General features: G+C 41.0%; 1 protein-coding gene across 23 annotated transcripts in view; it reads right to left on the bottom strand.

Moving 5' to 3' along the window:
- NRXN3 (neurexin 3) overlaps positions 1-20,347 on the bottom strand; it is a 1,638,958-nt gene that overhangs the window by 1,118,922 nt on the left and 499,689 nt on the right. For all 23 annotated transcript variants that reach the window (XR_016281009.1, XR_016281010.1, XM_089522303.1 and 20 more), the window contains one exon: positions 5,577-6,015. Coding sequence is in view for 21 of the 23 variants with exons in the window: in XM_089522303.1 (XP_089378429.1) it covers positions 5,577-6,015 (439 nt within the window). In the remaining 2 variants the exon portion in view is untranslated. The remainder of the gene's footprint in view (positions 1-5,576; positions 6,016-20,347) is intronic.

Genomic DNA, 20,347 nt, shown 5'->3' with positions numbered 1-20,347 from the left:
CCTTCTTCCCTGCAGCCTGTGTGTGTGTAAGAATCATAGAAGCATAGAGTTTGAAGAGACCGCAAGGGCCATCCAGTCCAACCCCCTGCCATGCAGGAAATCTCAATCAAAGCATCCCTGACGGATGGCCAACAAGCCTCTGTTTAAAGACCTCCAAGGAAGGAGACTCCAGCACACTTCAAGGGAGTGTGTTCCACTGTCGAACAGTCCTTACTGTCAGGAAGTTCCTCCTAATGTTGAGGTGGAATCTCTTTTCCTGCAGCTTGCTTCCATTGCTCCATGTCCTGTTCTCTGGAGCAGCAGAAAACAATTTGCTCCCTCCTCAATACGACAGCCCTTCAAATATTTAAATAGGACTCTTCTCCAGGCTAAACATACCCAGTTCCCTAAGTCGTTTCTCATAGGGCATGTTTTCCAGACCCTTCATTTCCATTTTTGTCGCCTTCCTTCCAACATGCTCCAGTTTCTCAACATCCTTTTTGAACTGTGGTGCCCAGAACTGGACACAGTATTCTAGATGGGGCCTGACTAGAGCAGAATATAGTGGTACTATTACTTCCCTTGATCTAGACACTATACTTCTATTGATGCAGCCTAGAATCGCATTGGCCTTTTTAGCTGCTGCATCATGCTGTTGATTCATGTTCAACTTGTGGTCTACTAGAACTTCTAGATTCCTTTCACACATAGTCTCACTAAGCCAGGTGTCTCCATCCTATATCTATGCATTTCATTTTTCAGTCCTAAGTGCAGTACTTTAAATTTCTGTGTTGTGTGCCTTCAAATAGTTTCTGATTTATGGTGACCATAAGGTGATCCTAACATGGGGTTTTCTTGGCAAGATTTGTTCAGAGGAAGTTTGCCATCACCCTCTCCCCTGAGGGTGAGAGTGGGTGACTTGCCTAAGGTCACCAGTGAGTTTCATGGCTGAGCAGGAATCCAGAGTCGTAGTCCAATGGTCAAACCATCAACTAAATTAATACTACACTTCTCGTATCTCGAGAGATGGAAGAAGGAGCCAATCATAAGGTAGGTAATCTTGGAAGTAGCAAGGCAATGGGAAAACACAGCCAAGTCAGTGGGTGAAAAAGCAATTGTACCCTAGAAGAGGAGCTAATTTATTTCTCCCTTGCTTCCCCCCCCCCCCCCCATTTAATTATGCTCAGTTCTGTTTTTTCCTAGTAGAGGTCGCCTCTTTGCCTTCTTTGTAAAAAAAATTTTTTTCCCCTTTTTTGAATAAGCCCTCCCTTGGAGGTTCAAGTCACACCAAACGTTGATTTCTTTCTGGCAACAAGCTAAAACATAGCTTTTTAAATTAAACCATTCAGGGTCTAATTTATTTCAAGTACACATGTATATGGATTTAAACTGTTGCAGTATTTAACCTGATTTTAACTGTTAACTGCAATATTTAATGTGTTTTCACTGTGTTCAAAGTATTTATGCTTAATCTGGAAATGTTTTAAATTGTTTATATTGCATGCTGCCCTGAAACTCTGTGAGAAGGAACAAGATAGAAATGTTTAAATAAATAAATAATACAGATTGGTGGCCATTTAGGTGGAACTATGTAACAAACTTTCTTATTTTCTCTGTCATGATTTTGGAGTTAATCATTATTTGATATTTTTTTTTAATACTGACACAGTTCATTTCAATGTGGCCCAAATCCAATTACTTGTTCCAACCAGAGTAACAGTTGAAGCAACTGTTAATGTTAAAATAACACATATAAATCAATGTGAAGTCAAAGGTTTCCTGGCTGGCATCCATAGATTTTGTGGGTTTTTCGGGCTATGTGGCCATGTTCTAGAAGAATTTCTTCCTAACGTTTTGCCAGCATCTGTGGCTGGCATCTTCAGAGATGCAAGCATTCTTTGAAGATGCCAGCCACAGATGCTGGTGAAACGTCAGGAAGAAACTCTTCTAGAACATGGCCACATAGTCTTAAAAACCCACAAAAAACTATACATATAAATCACATTGAGTCAGTGGGACTACTCTCACTGGGAACATTAATAGGCCAGTGTTTACCGCTCATTTCACTGTGGTCAACATTCAACTGCTGGTCCCAGATAGAATGGGTCCACTGAATCAACCAATAAATAGGGAAAGAAATCAATGTTTGTATTAATCTTATTGATTCAATGTATCATTACTGCCAGCTGGGTCTAGCAATTAGGTTCAGGACAGAGGTAAGCTTCAGTAAGTGTTGAACTGTTGTTTAACTTTCAGTAAACTTTGCGTGAAACAGTCATCTTGTTGTTTTCTTTATCACTAATCTGTAGCTTTCATAACTGAAAATTGTCAATGGGGGGGGGGGGAGGATAGACACAATCATTTTGATGTTGCCTGCAGATAAAAATGGGACAAGTTATCACCTCTTTATTGTTCTGTGCCTTCAAGTCATTTTCAATTTTTGACAATCCTAAAGTGACCCTATCATACCATTTTCTAAGTAGATGATGAAGGTGTAGTGTCCTCCATTAATTATTATTGGAACAATCACATTTAAAAGTCCATTATCTTTGAAATGGAAGCCTTCAAGCACAAGTATGGCTTTTCCAATGAAATCAATAAAAGTGGTAAAATAATCTGGATTCAGCACTCAATCCATACATAGTCCAGTAATTAAATTTTGTTTTATTTGATAAGAGTTAGGCTTGTGCTGAATTCACCTAAGCCAAATGCCATTTCATGGGCCATAATCTTATATCCACTTATGTAGGAGTAAATGCCATTAAACTTAATGAGTCTTGCTTACAAAATAGGCCTACATTCAGTCCTCCTCATCCTCTGGGGTTAGGGGTGCAGGATCCCCGCAAAAGTGGAAAACATGTGAATAACTCTATGACCCCAAAACAATATTTAACACACATACAAAGTACTATCTGCAGATTCATCCCATCATGGATGCCTTTGAGGTGATGGGGTACCTTCGCAAAACAGGAGGCTGATAGCAGGGCTTGCTACTGCCTCTGCTGCTGCCCTAAAGCATTTTTAATAGGGACTTATAAGCTATGCCCCATATTAAGTTCTGCAAGCTTTGCAGTCTATTAAAAAAGATATTAGGGCTGCAGGTGATATAGCAGCAAATAATCTGTTAATAAACAGATCTGCAAAAGTCAAAACCACAAATGTGGAAGGCCAACTGTATATAAGATTGCATTATAAAATGCTCTACTTTGGCTGTATTCTGCCCAGTGTCTTTTCTATTTCTCATACTATACATTGTTGTTCAGAGGCCAAATGTATACCACATGTGTAAGCAAAGCTGAAAGTGCTAATAAAGGCTTCTTATTGAATTTATCCTTGCATGTTAATTAAATGTAGGCCAACTTGAAAAAAAATCAATTATTAGCTTACTTATTTTCATTCTAGTAAAATTCTGCCATTCATGCCAACAAGTACAAGTGATGTGAAACTGCTAAGATTAAAGCCTACCAGGGTGGATGATCAAAACACAAATTTCTTATAAAAACAGTCCTCTGAGGCTTGTTCTCCTGACAAGGGAAACTTGGTGACTGCACTATTCCTTAAAGGCACATTATTTTGAAAATGCTGAACCATCTGGTAACCCGTACTACTCCCTCTGGAGCTTCCCTCAAAACTGGTGATATATTAATGAAGTATTATGTACTTTCTATTCTTTTAAGAAGAGCTAGACCTCACTGTAAATCTGTAACAAAAAATTATCTGCAGAAGCATGTGTTCAGACTAACAATGGGCAAGTTACAACCCCAATCAGCCTGTCCATGAAATGATTTTATTTGTCTTCAGAGGACAACAAACAGCTATTTTTTGAGCTCATTCACAAATTCAGTGTTCTTGTATGCTTCTAGAATATAATCAGAAATATAACACAACTTTTGGGTGTCCTTGCTTCTTTCACAACAGGATAGGAACTATGTGGGCCTCCAGCTGTTGTTGAACTGCAACTCCCAACAACCCTAGTCAGCATAGCCAACAGTGATGACTCGCAGTTCAACAACATTTGGAGGACTCCTACTTTTCAAACCTGACAAATCATTCCATTAGATAAGTTTTTGGTGGGGTTTTTGGTGGGTTTTTCAGGCCATGTGGCCATGTTCTAGAAGAGTTTATTCCTGATGTTTCACCAGCATCTGTGGCTGGCATCTTTCTCTGAGGATGCCTACCCATATCCCACCCATTAATGGAGTTGTCATGGAAGGAAGAGGGATTGGAGTTCCACAGCAAAAAAATACCATTTGGTGGAATAAAAGGTGGTCATTAATGGATTATTTCCAGCATGGAAAAATGCACATTTCTGATGGTGCAACAATGGAACAATACCAGGACACCAATAATGTCATGGAGTAGGGCATGACTGCTGGTGGTGTTCCTGAGTCACTATGTCACCACCGCACCATAATCTAATAAACCCCTAAGTCTACAAAAGCTTATGTTACAACTTCTTTCACACAGTTAGTCTCAAAGGTCCTACAAGATCCTTTTGCATTCTGATATTCCAGGCTAACACAGCTATATCTCTGAATCCAACATTGTATGGTACTGCTGCTGAGGGTAGTGTTACTCTTGTATGTGGTATCTGCACTATACATGTGAACATCACCTTGATGGGCTGTGTAATATATGTGACATTAGGAGAGAGGCTTTGCTGTGTGCTTTCACTCCTTACTTGTGTAATTAAGTTTTGAACAATCCAAAAGGCGCTGTATTGTCACCAGATTTCACTTACAACAAAACCCAGGGGGAAAAAAGGCTCAGGTTCTTTCTGACATGAAATGCAACAGTAAAAAAAATCAGTATTAAATAAAATTTTGTGTCATAACTTCCTCTGCAAAATTCCAGTCTATATTGAAGTCCTTAACTACAATGTTTTCTTTCACAGGTGCAATAAATTACAGGAATATTATTTAGTTATTCCTTATGACATGTTCAGTTTCTGAATTAAACAATACCGGATCATGTGAAAATTTGCTTTGGTATTTGTTGTAGCTATAGATATAAAGAAATTTTGCAAAGCTTAGGTCCTCAATGATAAAGCATGTCTTGACACATCATGACACTCAAGTGAGGAAATGATCAATTGCCATGTGACCTTTTGCATTTTAAAGATAAAGGTAAACCTTGTCCCCTTTGACAAGATTGTCTAGTCATGTCTGACTTCTCCGTTACTAAGCTGAAGGAGCCAGCATTGTCAAAGATGACTCCATAATCATGTGGCTAACATGACTGCATGTTTGTGTAAAAAAAAAAGGGGGGGGGGTGCACAGAACTCAGAGCTTGGGAATCATTTAGTGTCTTCCCCTTCACCACAAAGGTTCTTTGAATCGTAGGTATCTTCCCCCTTGCTTTCAAAGTCCCCAAATATGAAAAAATATATTTTAAAAAATGATCAAAAACACTTGTAATTTCACCCAGCACAGTGAAAACCTTTTGAAATTTTTCATTCTTGGAAGCAAGAAAAATAAGCAAGGATCTATATTCCTACTTATATCAAAGCTCCTTTCACCTGATTCTTCCAGTGCCTGAATTTCTGCATAAAGGGAGAAAAGATGTTTCTACAGTTGCTACAATTCCCCTCTTCATACCTGATCTTCCATCTCTCTGAATATCAACATGATACCATTCTCCATCATTAGCTTTTCTCTGAGTGGCCTTCACTTTGACAGTTCCAGAACCCATGTCAAGAAGAAGGTAGAGATTCCCATCTAAGAGTTCCACTGCAAAAAAGTCAACTTTGGTGTTCTTCTGACTTCTGGAATCTTTCCTCTCCTGGGGTTTACCATGGGTGAAAAGGATAAGACCATTGGGTTCTGTGGTACGGAAGTCAAAAGAGATAGAACCCATCCGCTTAGTGTTCCACTTAGGGAGGCTAATGTAAGCTTCAGGTGTCTCAAAGTTGATGGGGTCCAGTGTAGCCACATTCTCGCACATGAACTTCACCTCCCCATAGATTTTCATTTTTGTGTCACCAATCCTTGCCAAGCGAGACAGCTCCAGACGGATGTCATTATTCTTATAAACAACCTGTCAGGGACAAAAGAATACACCATACATCAATCCCCCAAAATAAGCACACTTCAGAAAGAAGCCCCCAAAGACATTTTTGGGATCAAGCTGAATCTATATGCAGCTCTAGATTCAAAGTATTTCAATAATTTGCATTCTTTACCAACATGACAGCGCTACAGAAATAAAAGAGAATATTCAGTGCTATCCATCTATGAAATTCCAACTACACAAGAAAGTTCTACAGCAAAATATAGGACTATTCAGAGAAATCCAAGTATTCAGTGCCAATTTCAGGTTTTGGTGTACCTTTGGACAGTGTGATTTCAGTGATCACTCAATTCCTGAGTGGGCCCAGCTCCTCTTTCCTAATGCCAAATGTTATGCATTCTTCTTCTGGGACCAATTCAGATGACCACACAGAAAATCAAGCAAACAGAAGCTGTTCTTCCCTCTCTTTGATTTTGTCACTGCTTCCTCATTCAGAGAAGGCAGGTGACCAAGCAGCAAAGTGAGGAAGAGGACCAATGTTGGAAGTTCCAGAGACCCCTGCCTAGGCATGGGCCTTGGCAAATGCCTGATACTTCTGTTCTCCAGCACTGGCCCTGAAGTCATTTTACCAGGCCTAGAAGCCTAGAGGAATGCAACCTAGGCTTCAGTTCTCATTACTATGAAAAATAAAGGATGAAGACAAAATGCAGATTACATCTGAGAGTAATTACATACCCTCCAAATCTCACAGATGAAATATGGGACACATGTGGCTGAGCAACATCAGATTGCAGTAAAGATGATAAAAGTTATTGACGCAGAAAAAACAAACTAGCTAAGAGAGCCTGTATCACTTTGCTTTTTCCTGAGTCTACTGGGGAGAGTGAGACTTCAACCCTTCTTCTGCTCTCCCTGCTGCTGAGTTAATTGAGTGGAAGCACTCTGAACTCAGTTTGCAGCAAGTGAAGCAAGTTGAAGACAAGGGGGGAAGTAGGAGGAACAAAGAGAAACTGAAATATCTGAAAAGGAGTTGAAAATGTAGGACAACAGAGGATTAATTGGGAGTGTCCTTGCCAAATCAGGACATTTGGAGAGTATGTATTATTTCTCTGTATCTGTTTCCAGATCTTGGGAGATTTGCTGGAGACAACCAGAAATAGTGTTAGAGCAATCTCAAACAGGATTGTGAACTGTTAAGCATCTTGGCTCTGTCCCAATCTAAGTCCCTTCACCAGAAAGAGAAAGTAGGCTTGTGATATTAAACTACAGCTATGTGAGACTGAGAGGTAGAAATTTGTTTTTCTCTATGGGACATGTTCTATCATCTCAATAAAAACAAGAGCCAATGCATTATTTTCCCCATTCAAGGACGTTTATATCAATACAAAAGCTGAATCCAGTGCACTAAAAAGAACAAGCAGAAAAGCTATGTACTGGTTCTATTTTATTATTTAGGAAAAGGTGATCAAGCAATGCAATTACACAAAAACCCTCATTTGCTTTGCTTAAGTCAGGATGGGCTGTGCAGCCTGCATGCAGACCCTAGACGCCATCTTTGTGGCCCCTCAAGCCCTCACCATTCCAGATACTCCCCCCCCCCGTGAGTTAAGAGACTCACAGATAATCAAGCCCCATTGAAATGAATGGCGCATGCACCACTGGAGCACGCACCATTCACCTCAATGGCAGGTCACCCCTCCGTGGATCGTCAAGTCCACAGATTTCAAGTCCATGACTTGGAGGGGTGGCTGTATTCAGACTTGCTGTGGTAGAGACTGTGGCCCACAAGAAAAGTGTCTAGGAGGAATTGTCCCCTGCTCCTCATGCAGTTGCCTACACCAGGGTTAAGACAATAAGCAAGAGAGTAATATTCTAATATACAAAATGGGGCTCAAATATCTATGGTTGAATTGTATATCAATAAATTCAAACAAAGATTCTCCATGTTTTTTCAGAACTAAAAATAAAGGAGAAAATGTGTCCTAGAATATTATTTATTCTTGCATGTAAGAATAATGTAAAATTTGCATCCCTAACCATATGGCAGCCACTCCATAGGGTACAGAGGAAAAACTACAATGCACCCAAGACTTATTCTAACAAAAATTAGATTTTTGTGCAGAAAATGCTGTTTTTTGGACACACACAAAATCATGTGTATTTTTGACAAAAAATAACTCCCAAACTGCAAACAACCTCATTGATCAAGAAATTTCAAGAATCCTCTTTTTCATCTAGGATTCAAATAGTTACAAATATTCTTGCCATCCCTATGGCATAAAAAGAAACAGATACTGAGGGAAGAAAAGCAACTAATGAAACAACAAGGCAACCTTCCCATGCCTCAAATGGTTCAATGCTGAATGGCAACTAGCTGAATGGCAACAGGCTGCTGTGTTTCTGTTGGTGGAAGGATTAAAGAGAGGTTGCAATAGAACATCCCATGAGAGGGAATGGTTGGCTAGAAAATTGAACAGATCACAGTAATGTTTTGTTACATGTCAATCTTACAGCCTGGTATTGCCTTGATCATTAGAATACCAAATCAATCGAAAAATATATTTGATTTCCTGTTCTCCCATGGGGACTAGATTTTGGGATGGGCATATCCATTTCACTTTCTGTAACTGTTTGCATTTTTATTTTCAAGCAAGGTTTGTTCGCCCTTGTTTCTGAGTAAATTTTCATGCAATCCTTATATTTGATACATAAATGAATCCCACTTAGTTGAAGGGAGCTTACCCTCAAGTAAAACTACACAGGAATGCAGGCTACTCCTATGATCACTTTATTCAGAGGTCTGTTCCACAAAATTCAGTCCTGCAGGTGTGTGCAGTATTAAATGTTTAGTTCATTTGGGCGGCAGTTCTATATACATTTAACTGGGAATCCATAGGGACTTAGTAAGTTTTATTAGCCTTTATGAAATTTGTGACGGGCAAATCTGTCAGTTTTGTTTCTTCTCATGTTCAAAGCTCATGAATTTTGGTAAATTCTGATAAAACTATCAAAATTCTACCCCATCAAATGGGATAGTCCTCTGAATAACCAGATGTAATCCTGATCACATTTATATGAGAGCAATCCCTCTTAAACACAGTGGAATTTACTCATTGAGCTTTGGGTTGTTCACAATATGTATTCCTCTGAATTTCTACTTGGGTACAAATAATGTGGTTTATTTACAAGTAAACACACAAAAGATCCAGTTATTAGGAGCAGACTTGACTATGGATCTTTGATCACTAAACACAAATAGGAAGCTGAGGAATAAAGAACAAAAAGAAAACAGCCAAAAAGTACCATAATGATTTTCCTCTGTTTCTTACATGAAGGGTATTGAGAAACCTTAACATGATGCAGACAAGAGGACAATATCGTATCATGCTTTGTTTCAAATGCCTTGCTAGTGTGCATCACTTAAATAATCTCACCTCTGCTATCAAGTTTTGATTTTGACTCAACAAAAAGAAAATCATTTCTAATCAGAGTGCTTTGCCCTGTAACTATCAAAAGTGCCTCTCTGCAATCAGCTGGAAGATCCAGAGAGAAAAAGTAGCTCATTTGGCAGGTAGCCAGTATACATTTTACTTCACGTTTAGCAGAATTAAGAAGGAAACATCAATGTGGGCCTGAGCACAATGATGCACTGGTTCCCTTGGGCAACGCCCAGAAGTAATTAAATAGATTGCCACTAGATGTCCCCCTTGCCTGGCACTGGGCATCCAAATAGCTGATCACTAGCAGTGGTAGATGTCTTTTTTTTCATGATAGGCTATAATCAAGGGACACTTTCTTTTAAAAAAACCATTATTTTTAATTTATCCCTTTTGTTGAGGGTCAAAACTGTTTCGGAGTCCCTTTTGAATGGGCCCACTTCTTTCCCACTGTTACGAATGCCCATTTAATGGATCTCGTCCCCTGGGAGCAATCTGCCTCACTGCCTAGAAGAAAAGAAAGAAGAAGCCCACAATTCCTTCTCCTACTTTCTCTTGTCAGTGGTTTCACACATTCAGAGAGCACAGGTAAACAGGTAGCAACAGGAGGAGGAGTGGGGAGGCAGAGGCAGCAGCAGCTCTTTGGGCCAAATGGTGTCTGATGCCCAGCAGCGCCAACCCAGGGTGACTAGAGAATCCTCCTTTTCCCAGACATGTCTTACAATTCAGTCTTCATAGAATCATAGAATCGTAGAGTTGGAAGAGACCACAAGGGCCATCCAGTCCAACCCCCTGCCATGCAGGAACTCTCAAAGGGGTTGAACTGGATGGCCCTTATGGTCTCTTCCAACTCTATGATTCTATGATTCTAAGGACATTTTAACAAATATAAGTTCATCAGCAAAAATATGGTTGAGTACATAATGAAATACAGTATATGTAATATATGAAATGAATGTATATTTAGCTTTTATATGGTTGTGTACTCCATTTCTCTTGAGTGTTCTACATTTTGATGTATCATGTCTTCCTTTGAGGTTATGACATCTGGTCACCCTGTGCCAACCCCATAATGACTTGGTTCATAGGAAAAATGAGAATCTATTATTTCAGCTGTTAACCTTCAAGCTTTTCAAGAACAGATTCCTTTCAAATGCAGTCCTACCATTGGGAAGACAGCATCCCAGGTGTCACTGGACAGATTGGCAAATCCCCCCTCCCAAGGTGGAGACAGAGCTTTGATCTTGGATCTCTGACTTCCTCCTCCTTGTCCCATGAAAAGATCTGCACCTTTCAACTGTGATGTTGGAAAGGAGAGAACTGAGGACATGGTGAAGGCAAAACAGAAGAAGCTCTACATCTGCATGCCTATGAGCACTTCAATACATCTCCAATACACAACTTGGCCAAAGTGAGATGAGCATTGCACCCACTTAGTTTCTTTCCAGCTCAGATTTTTATTTGAGTTGAAGAAATACTCCCACCTCTCTCCAACTCACATATATTCTGTTGGCAGAGACAGAGTTCTCTTACTCCCTGGTGTCAGGAATACTGTCATAGGTTTAGTTAGTTGGGGAGAAATATTAGCCTATGAACAGTTAGTTGGCTGAAATAGATAGCATACTAGCAAATGCTGAAAGTGACTATTCTATACGCTCTGTGTAAATGCTCAAACCAAATCATCATTAAGTTGAACAATTATGTTCAAGCAACTGTCCATGGCTATCTGTGTAGTGGTGAGCCAAATGACCCCTGTCATTCCTCTACCATACGCATAGACAGCTAAAAGAGTGGGCTGATTTGCCACACTTGGAATAGCTGCAGGAGAAGCAACCATAAGACAGAATTTGCCACTCTTACAGTAGCAGATCCACCAGCCACCCCTGAAGAATACACTGGAAAGAGTGCTGCTGCCACTACAAGACACAAACATCGGGACAGGAATTCTGCAGGATGTCTCAGCAGAGAGGAAATCAAAGAAGGGAGGGGAGGGAAGCTGTTTCTTTTGCCCACTGTTTAAAAAGCTCTAACCACCCACATTGTATCAATAAAGCTCTCTGGTTCAGGGCTGAGAACATACTTGAAATCAGAAAAGGTTAGTGTTACAGAGTGCAGCAGAGAAGTTTACTATTGAAGATTGTGATTTGGAATCTCCATGCTTAATAGCAGTATTCCACTGAATACTATCTGATCTTAGTGGAGGAGACAAAAAAATCCTGCCCATAATCACCTCATTTTGGGCAAACAAGTCAATGAAGCAGGAGGGAGAGGCACCTTACAAAATAGGAGAGGCTCGTTGGCTTTTTCTCCTTCCCAGGCTGAAGTAAGAAAATACATTACCAGTGGTGGCACTGTAGTGGACCTGACTGAAATCAAAGGTTTCTTTCAAGTAAACTCAGGCCGTCTGTAGAACAGTGGCTTTGGCTTCTGAGGGTTTGTCCGCTCAACTATTCTTATGATAGCACAAGGGGATAGGTGCTTCTACTAAGTAACAGCAGTAGCAGTTTATTCTGCAGTTTATTCTGCACCCCAGACTGGACACCCCAATTAAACTCAACACCTCAAACTTAGCACTAGCAAGCCCATTGTGAAGCTGCAGCAGCCAGAAGAGAGCTATAGTTCCTTTGTGCCCCATGTTTCTCTCTTATGACTTGAGACATGGCAGTGCAGCAGCAGGCTTTCACCCTGATTTGTGTGATTAAAGGTTGATGAAAATGCTATCTTTTATACTGCTGCCACAGTAAAGCGCTTCCACTGAATTGCCACAAAGAGTCTGGGAACCAAGCAGGAGGCTGACATGAAACACAAACACACACACAGTGGCAAATAATATCTTTCATACCTAGTAACAAACCTCTGCTGTAGCATGAACAGGGCTGGAAGGAGAGAACTGTTTAGATATGGGGCCCAGATGGTCCAATGCACTAGAATAAAGTGGATTTCTCCTATCTTCAAGGGAGCTCTTTGCTGCATGCTACATCAACCCACTTCCCTAAAGAATGCCCTCCTCCCTTAGAGATGGGATCAGGAAAGAGGAGGAATCAAGAGTGCAAGTAGAATGAAGGCATGTACCCTACCTGCAGTAGACTCAAATCTAAACAGAGAGATTCATATCATTGACTCAGGATTAAATAGTCTGTCTGTCTCTGTGTAGAGAGAACTTGTAGTACCTTTGAGACTAATTGGAATAAAGAATTTGGCAGTATGAGCTTTTGTAGATTTGAATCTGCTTTCTCGGATGCATATACTTGCCTGTGGGTCTGTTTCCCTGGATGCTACATTTTCCATCAATATATTTGGAGGTTCTTAGCAAGGACAAATAGGACATGGAAGTAGCCTACATCATTACATATACAAAAGAACAATACATGTTGCCAGATCTGTTGCTTAAACTGGCACCATGAAAGGACTTGGGAGCGAAAAACTCTTATTAGGGCACATTCAGAGTGATTTAAAAATCCCAGATTTTGTTCCTGTTCTTTCCAAATTTATACTAGGTTAAAATAACAGGACCTGAGGAGCTGGTATAAAAAAAAATCTAAAAAAATACCTGAACATTGGGAAAATACTTAAACACTGGGAATTTTTAGGCATTAGGTATCTGATTGTACTAGGAGCTGGCAGACAATATTTTGAGATAAAGAAAATGAGTATGGATCTCCAAAAGAAAATTGAAAAGAACAGGAACAAAATCTGGGACTTTATGGTTCCAGAAGTCAATCTGGATGTGCCCTTAAATGGAGGGGTATTCTTTAACTCAAACTGGCTGTTCTGATTGTATGTTCTTGTCCATAGTGAGTGCTCTGTTCAGATGACTGAGGCTCTTAACCACTGGAGGAAACACTCCCAAGCTTAATTTGGTTGCTCCAGTATCCAATGAACTCCCCTGAAATCTCTGTATCTGGAAGCAATCGGGAAATGGCCAGCAGTCTATAGAGAAAAAGTATGTGAAAGTGGTAGGAGATTAAAGCTGCTGAAATGATCCTGTGATATTTTCTTTCATTCATTCATAGGAAGATAAAAAGCTACTATACACTGAGTCAGACCATTGGTTTGTCTAGGCCAGTATTGTTGACACGACTGGCCGCAACACTCCAAGGTTTCAGGCAAGAATTTTTTTTTCCAGTTCTGAGATGCCAAAGATTAAACCTGGGACTTTATGAACATAAAGCACATGCTCTACCACTAAACTATAGCTCCTCCTTTTATGAACAATTCTACTTTGATCAAAGTACATTAGAAAATAAGAGTCAAATTAAAGAATGATGACCTAATTCTGAATTAGGATTCAGATGGATGCATACCTGAGGAGCTATTCATAGAATCATAGAATCGTAGAGCTGGAAGAGAACACAAGCGCCATTCAGTCCAACCCCCTGCCATGCAGGAATTCTCAATCAAAGCATCCCCAACAGATGGCCATCAAGCCTCTGTTTAAAGACCTCCAAGGAAGGAGACTCCACTACACTCCGAGGGAGTGTGTTCCACTGTCAATCAGCCCTTACTGTCAGGAAGTTCCTCCTAATGTTGAGGTGGAATCTCTTTTGCTGTATGTTGCATCCATTGTATTGGGTCCTGTTCTCTGGAGCAGCAGAAAACAAGCTTGCTCCCTCCTCAACATGACATCCCTTCAAATATTTAAACAGGGCTATCATATAACCTCTTAACCTTCTCTTCTCCAGGCTAAACATCCCCAGCTCCCTGAGTCATTCCTCATAGGACATGGTTTCCAGACCCTTCACCATTTTAGTTGCCCTCCTTTGGACATGCTCCAGTTTCTCAATGTCCTTTTTGAATTGTGGCGCCCAGAAGTGGACACAATATTCCAGGTGGAGCCTGACCAAAGCAGAATAGAGTGGCACTATTACTTCCCTTGATCTAGACACTATACTTTTATTGATGCAGCCTAAAATTGCATTGGCTTTTTTAGTTGCTGCATCACACTGTTGACTTGTATTCAATTTGTGGTCTACTTGGACTCCTAGATCCCTTTCACATGTAGTCCCATTCAGCCAGGTGTCCCCCATCCTATATCTGTGCATTTTATTTTTCCACCCTAAGTGCAGTGCCTTACATTTCTCCGTTTGAATTTCATTTTGTTGGCTTTGGCCCAGCTTTCTAGTCTATTCAGGTCATTTTGAATTTTGATCCTGTCCTCTGGGGTATTAGCTACTCCTCCTAATTTGGTGTCATCTGCAAATTTGATACTCATGCCCCTAATTCTGTCATCCAAGTCATTGATAAAGATGTTGAATAGCACTGGGCCCAGGACAGACCCCTGTGGGACCCCACTGGTCACTTCTCTCCAGGATGAAAAGGAGCCATTGTTGAGCACTTTTGGGTTTGGTCAGTCAGCCAATTACAAATCCATGTAACAGTTGCCTTGTCTAGTCCACATTTTTCAAGCTTGTTTGCAAGAATATCATGGGGAACCTTGTCAAAGGTTGGTTTACTATATGTTACACTAAAACAAATAATTCATTTTCTTGACCAATCTTTTTGTTTGTTGCAATTGCTACTATGGTTGATTTCCAATGCTTGGAAAAGTTCCTTCACTGCACTACAACTTCCAGAATCCAACTGGATGGATATCTGCCCTGTGGTGAGTTTAGTATCTTGGTCAGTTTATTGTTAGTTACTACATAGAATGCCTGCATGAACTTTAATGATCTCAGTGCTATTTGTGGTGAGGGGCACTGCTGAAAATTGGAAGAGGTGACTATGAGGGATGGCTATACAAGATGGTAAATTCTAGCTGGCCGCCGTCTTGGGGGGGGGGGCGGGCTGGCTCCGGCTGCCTGCCTGTGGGGGGAGGGGCCCTCCCTTCGGCCGCCATATTGGGGGGGGAGAGGCGGGCAAGCTCCAACTGCCTGCCTGAAAGAAGGGGGGCCCTCCCTTCGGCCGCCATCTTGGGGGGAGAGAGGCAGGCTGGCTCCAACTGCCTGCCTGGAGGGGGGCCTCCCTTCGGCCGCCATCTTGGGGGGGGCGGGCTGGCTCCGGCTGCCTGCCTGGAGGGGGGCCCTCCCTTCGGCCACTGTCTTGGGGGGGAGGGGCGGGCGGGCTCCAGCTGCCTGCCTGGGGGAGGAGGGGCCCTCCTTCCGGCCGCCGTCTTGGGGAGAGAGAGGCCTGGCCTGAGAGACTAAGAGCCCTCTTCCGGCTGCCATCTTGAGGGGGAGAGAGGCCTGTTATGTTTGTTTGTTTGTTTTTTTACTTTGTATTGTACTTCCTGTTGTACACCGCTTTGATCTAATTTGGAAAAGCGGTATATAAATAAACATTATTATTATTATTATTAGATGTAGCCCAAAAAGCAATTTTTCCAAATTGTGTTGTTTTGTTCATTGCTGATGCAAAGAGAATAAGAAATAAAACTATGTTTGTCTAAAAGAACTTCTTAGTATCTCAATTCAGTAACCTTCCTGTATATAATGAGAGGCAGAGGTACTGAAATGGAAGTGAGTGCAGTGCTTTCACCTAGCTGCTGTAGCTTCCCCGGATCATTAGTACCATCAGGTTTTCCACGACCATGAAAAATTAGCTGTATCCTGTATACCTGGTGCTGGGCAATGAACTCTCAGCTGGGTTCCTCTTTCATTGGATTTCACTTAACCAAAGCAAGCAATGAGAGTCCAGGCTAATCCCAGAGAAGATGTTTTATTTAAACACCGACAGTTCTTAACCAAGATTCACAGCTAACTGCCGAGAGCTAAGTGGATTCTTTTTGTATCTAAATTTACAGCACAATACACTGGAAAAATAGCTACTGCTGAGCCACTTTGTTTTTGTAATGTAGAACCAGCTATATGAAGCTGATATGATGCTGGATTTTTGTCTTGATTGACACTTCAGAAAGTAACAATTTCATCATGACTCAATGGTATTGACATAGATTTCTGAAGAGAAACTGCTGTACTGTATACTAAAGTATGTCAAACAGCATTTAAATATTAAAGTTTTATTGTGCAAAGATTTACAAACTGAAGACATTTATTTTAATAGCATAATGCCCAGGTGATAAGCTAGTAGGGCCAGAGGGAGGCAAATTAATACCATCTCCATCACGGAGTGTGTTTCTTCATTGTTCCTCCTTGTTGACGAAGATTGGTGGCAGGGCCAGGAAAACACACCCGCAGATCGGATTGGCATGCCAAGTTCTATTAACTCATACAGCCAAGAGGTGCGAAACTGGCTGTAGAGATAATGTGCGCCTTCAAGTTGTCTGTAGATGCATGGCAATCTCATGAATTTCATAGGATTTTCTTAGGCAAAGAATACCCACAGGTGGTTTTGCCAGTTGCTTCCTCTGAAATACAGCACCTGGCATTTGTTGGTGGTTTCCCATCCAAGTACTAACCAAGGCTGACCCTGCTAAACATCCAAGACCAGAGAGGATTGGCTGCCATTGGGGTATTTTGGTCTTCTCATAGAGATGATTACCCATACTGAATTTAACATCTAGGATAGTTTAGCATTACAGTGAATATCTTTAATCTGTTCAGTACTACTCATGCTGGGTATGACCTCTGGATAATAGAAGACGTTATTACCAGCACTGGCCTTCCTGTTAGATAGAGTCAGATACCTTTTTAAGGGAGCGGGGAGATACCTGAAGCAACAGGGAGGTTCATCATTATCACCCCACTATGAGGCCTACTATCCCCCCAGAGAATGTTATTGGCTTACCTAGCCAATATACACATCTCCACAACTTGTCAGATCCCAAAAGCTTGATTCTGAAGAGAGTCTCTACAGAGCATGCACACCCATGCTTTAGTAACAAAAATAATGGTAATGGTAGGAGTAATGCACAGTAGCACTTCAGGCCATTGCTGTCTTATATACCTCTGTTTATTTGGACTGCTGTTTGCACAATTGCTACTGTTCCCTTTGTCACACGCACAAAAAAAGAATATCTTCTTCTCCAAAAGGCAAGAAACCATGTGAAGAACAATGTAGATCCATAACGGATTCCTTCTGAACCATCTAAGAACTGGAAAGAGAGGCATAGGGCTTACGTTATCTCTCCCCTGACCCAACAGACTGTCTGATTTTCCACTGCCTAGCCAGCAGAGCAATCTCAAATAAAATAAAATAAAACAAAACACTGTTTTTCCCTAGTTTGGTTTTCCAGGCCTCTCAGTGCATAATACCTCATCAGCACGACTGAAGAGTCCAACAGCCCCGCCAGAGCATGTCTCGGCTGCAAGTGACACATCCCATTAATCATTCGGTCTGCTCTGGAATCTGTGCTCACAGAGCATGAGCTCAGATTCCTTATGAGGAATAATATAGCAACCTTTTAGAGTGCAAAGCAGAGGAGGCTGTCCATGATGCTGCTATGTGACTGTGAGACCTTAGGGGAAATCAGTATCTCTCAAGAATCTCAGCGGTGACAATATGAGTGGTGGGGACAGGATCAGTCAGTGGCAAACCTGAGCAAAATATTTCATTATCAACCATGGAATAATGAGAGCAGACAAAGAATTTTGGTTTAAATAAAGGCCACATTATTTGACCCATATGCTATTTTGTTTTTGTTGAATTTGGAAAGGAGCAAGAGGGGGAAGCAACCTGATGTGGATCCAGCTGAGGCCCAGATGGGAAAAAAACCCCTCAGCCTTCCTTTAAACACCTAAGACCCAAGGGCAATCCAACAGTTTGGTTGCTCTTTGGTCAGCCACTGGCTGAAAGGTAAACTGAGGTCCCGGCACTCTCTAAGTGATAGCAAATCCCGAGGTTAGCCTCAAGAATAGACATCTTCACCAACACCTCAGGTCTCAGGAGGCCATTCCAAGAGTGTGCCAAGGGGTACACTGAACTCATATATTCTCCCTCCACTACCTGTCATTGACAGCCTATTCTGAGAAACCTCTCTTAGTCAATCATGAAAATCCCTCAGATACAATATGGGGTAGGAAACAACAAAAACAAAAACAGGGTAAATGGAGAAAAATTCTATCCAGCCCTGAAGCAACCAGCAAAGCTCATACTACACTGGAGGTGAGAGGATGGTGCAAAGGGAAAATGCAAAGAAAGTTCATTGAAGAGGTGGCCTGGTTCCACCCCCATCATGTGTAGTATTTTGTCACATAGTGCCATATGCAATAACCTCTGGTCGCTTTCCCTGTAGTCCATCAAACAGACACCTTCCTCTGCAGTATCATTCACCATGACGGTACAGGTACATAAACTGCACACAGACAGACAAGTATATATGTTTCAAGTGCATATTGTAATTGGCTCTGGACTTCCAAGATAGTGTAAGAGACATAACTTTTCTTTTTTAAATTAAAAAAAAAAACATGAACCAGAAGCACCTGCTTAGTATCACTGCCTTGTGTTGGGAAGGAAAGAAGAAGCTCGAGTCTGAAACTGGTGTAGCTGGCTGATAGCCATTACTGCCAGGTGGCCAAAACATAAAAAGGCAGATGATTAGATGGTTCTACAAATGCAGCTCTGCCAAACTGATCCTGCAAAAAGCCCTGCTATCCTGGATCTGGACAGCACTCATGTTGACACCTGCAGGACTGGGGCCATAGGACTCACTTTCCACAACATCTATTTCAGAAGCCATTGGGAAATTATTCAAGTGCTCTCTCTCTCTCTCTCTCTCTCTCTTGGTGTCTCACTGTGTGTAATATTTACTAAAAGGTTTTTTGAAAAACAGTAAAATGATGACTTCCTTTTAAAAAGAAATGTAATTATAATGGCTATTAATTACCAGGGAGAGAGCTTGGAACTATAACTAATTACTTTTTAAAGCAGCTTTGCAAGCTTTGCAAGTAACATTTCATCTCACAAGGCTACTTCACTGGGGCCTTTAACAGTGAGTTCACACACACACACCCACCCACCCTTTTGCAGTATATTCAGCAACTACATGCATCTATGTTCAAAAAATATTTGCAGAGTGCTTTTTTTTAACAGGACAAATGGACTCTGGTGAATTAAATATATATGTGAAATAGTTTATATGCTTTTCAAATATATGTCTAATCTTTTGTGAAGTTACTTCTATTTAATAAGTACTGTAATTCTATTAGCTCAAGAGAAATATGAAAGACTACTGAATTACATGAATTCATGCGAACTGTTTTTGCATTTCACAAAGCATTTAATCAGGGAAAGGGATACAGTTCAGTCACAGGACACAAAACCTCATGCTAGATATTCTGAGTTCAAATCATGATATTCCTATTCCCTATCCAGAACAATATGCCATAGACTCACTCCCCAGCACAGAAGTTGGGAAGCATTCTTGTTACAGACAATGACCGCGGAATCTTTTAAAACTTTTAGGTTCAAAGGGACCTGCATTGATAATGGCCAGGAGCTCCTCTTCCTCCACAAAATAAAAAAAAGAAAAAGAAAGAAAAGCTATGTCACCATTACAAGTGGCAGTGCCATTCTTTGGCTCTCTAGAGACATATACAGTAATTCCTTAATACTTCCACAAGCGGATGATTTGCATTGTACTTCTAGGAGAACTGTGGGAGAGGATGGCTGTCCCTGCTCCCTTACTTATCTGCTACCTTACTTATTTGCTAAATGGCCAACAAAGCAGTTAAAGGATTCATCAGCTCATCAAAGGCTTGGAGCTTCTTTAACTTCTCTGAGTCTGCTTCCCATAAAGCACCTGCAAATGTGTTTTAAAAAAAGACCCTATTCTGGACTTTGGATACAACATTAATTCAAAAATATCACAGTTAGAGGTTTTCGGATCCCCCTGTCATAGAAACACCAAAGCAAAAGGGCAGCGTAGATACCAGAGAGTATATACTAATTGTCTGAGGTAGCTCTCTCCTATTCAGTACAAATATTTGTGAACATATGAAAACTTCATGCTTATAAGGATGGATTTGTGTCAGCATGTTGGTGCAGATACATAGTGACACTTGTGACTGTGAACACTATATTTTTCT

Source organism: Sceloporus occidentalis, unplaced genomic scaffold (genome assembly GCF_023333645.1).
Source record: "Sceloporus occidentalis isolate IW3139 unplaced genomic scaffold, rSceOcc1.0.p SCAF_4, whole genome shotgun sequence".
NCBI classification, from domain to species: domain Eukaryota; kingdom Metazoa; phylum Chordata; class Lepidosauria; order Squamata; family Phrynosomatidae; genus Sceloporus; species Sceloporus occidentalis.
Note: the sequence above shows the minus strand (reverse complement) of the source record. Positions and strands in the feature narration are given on the sequence as shown.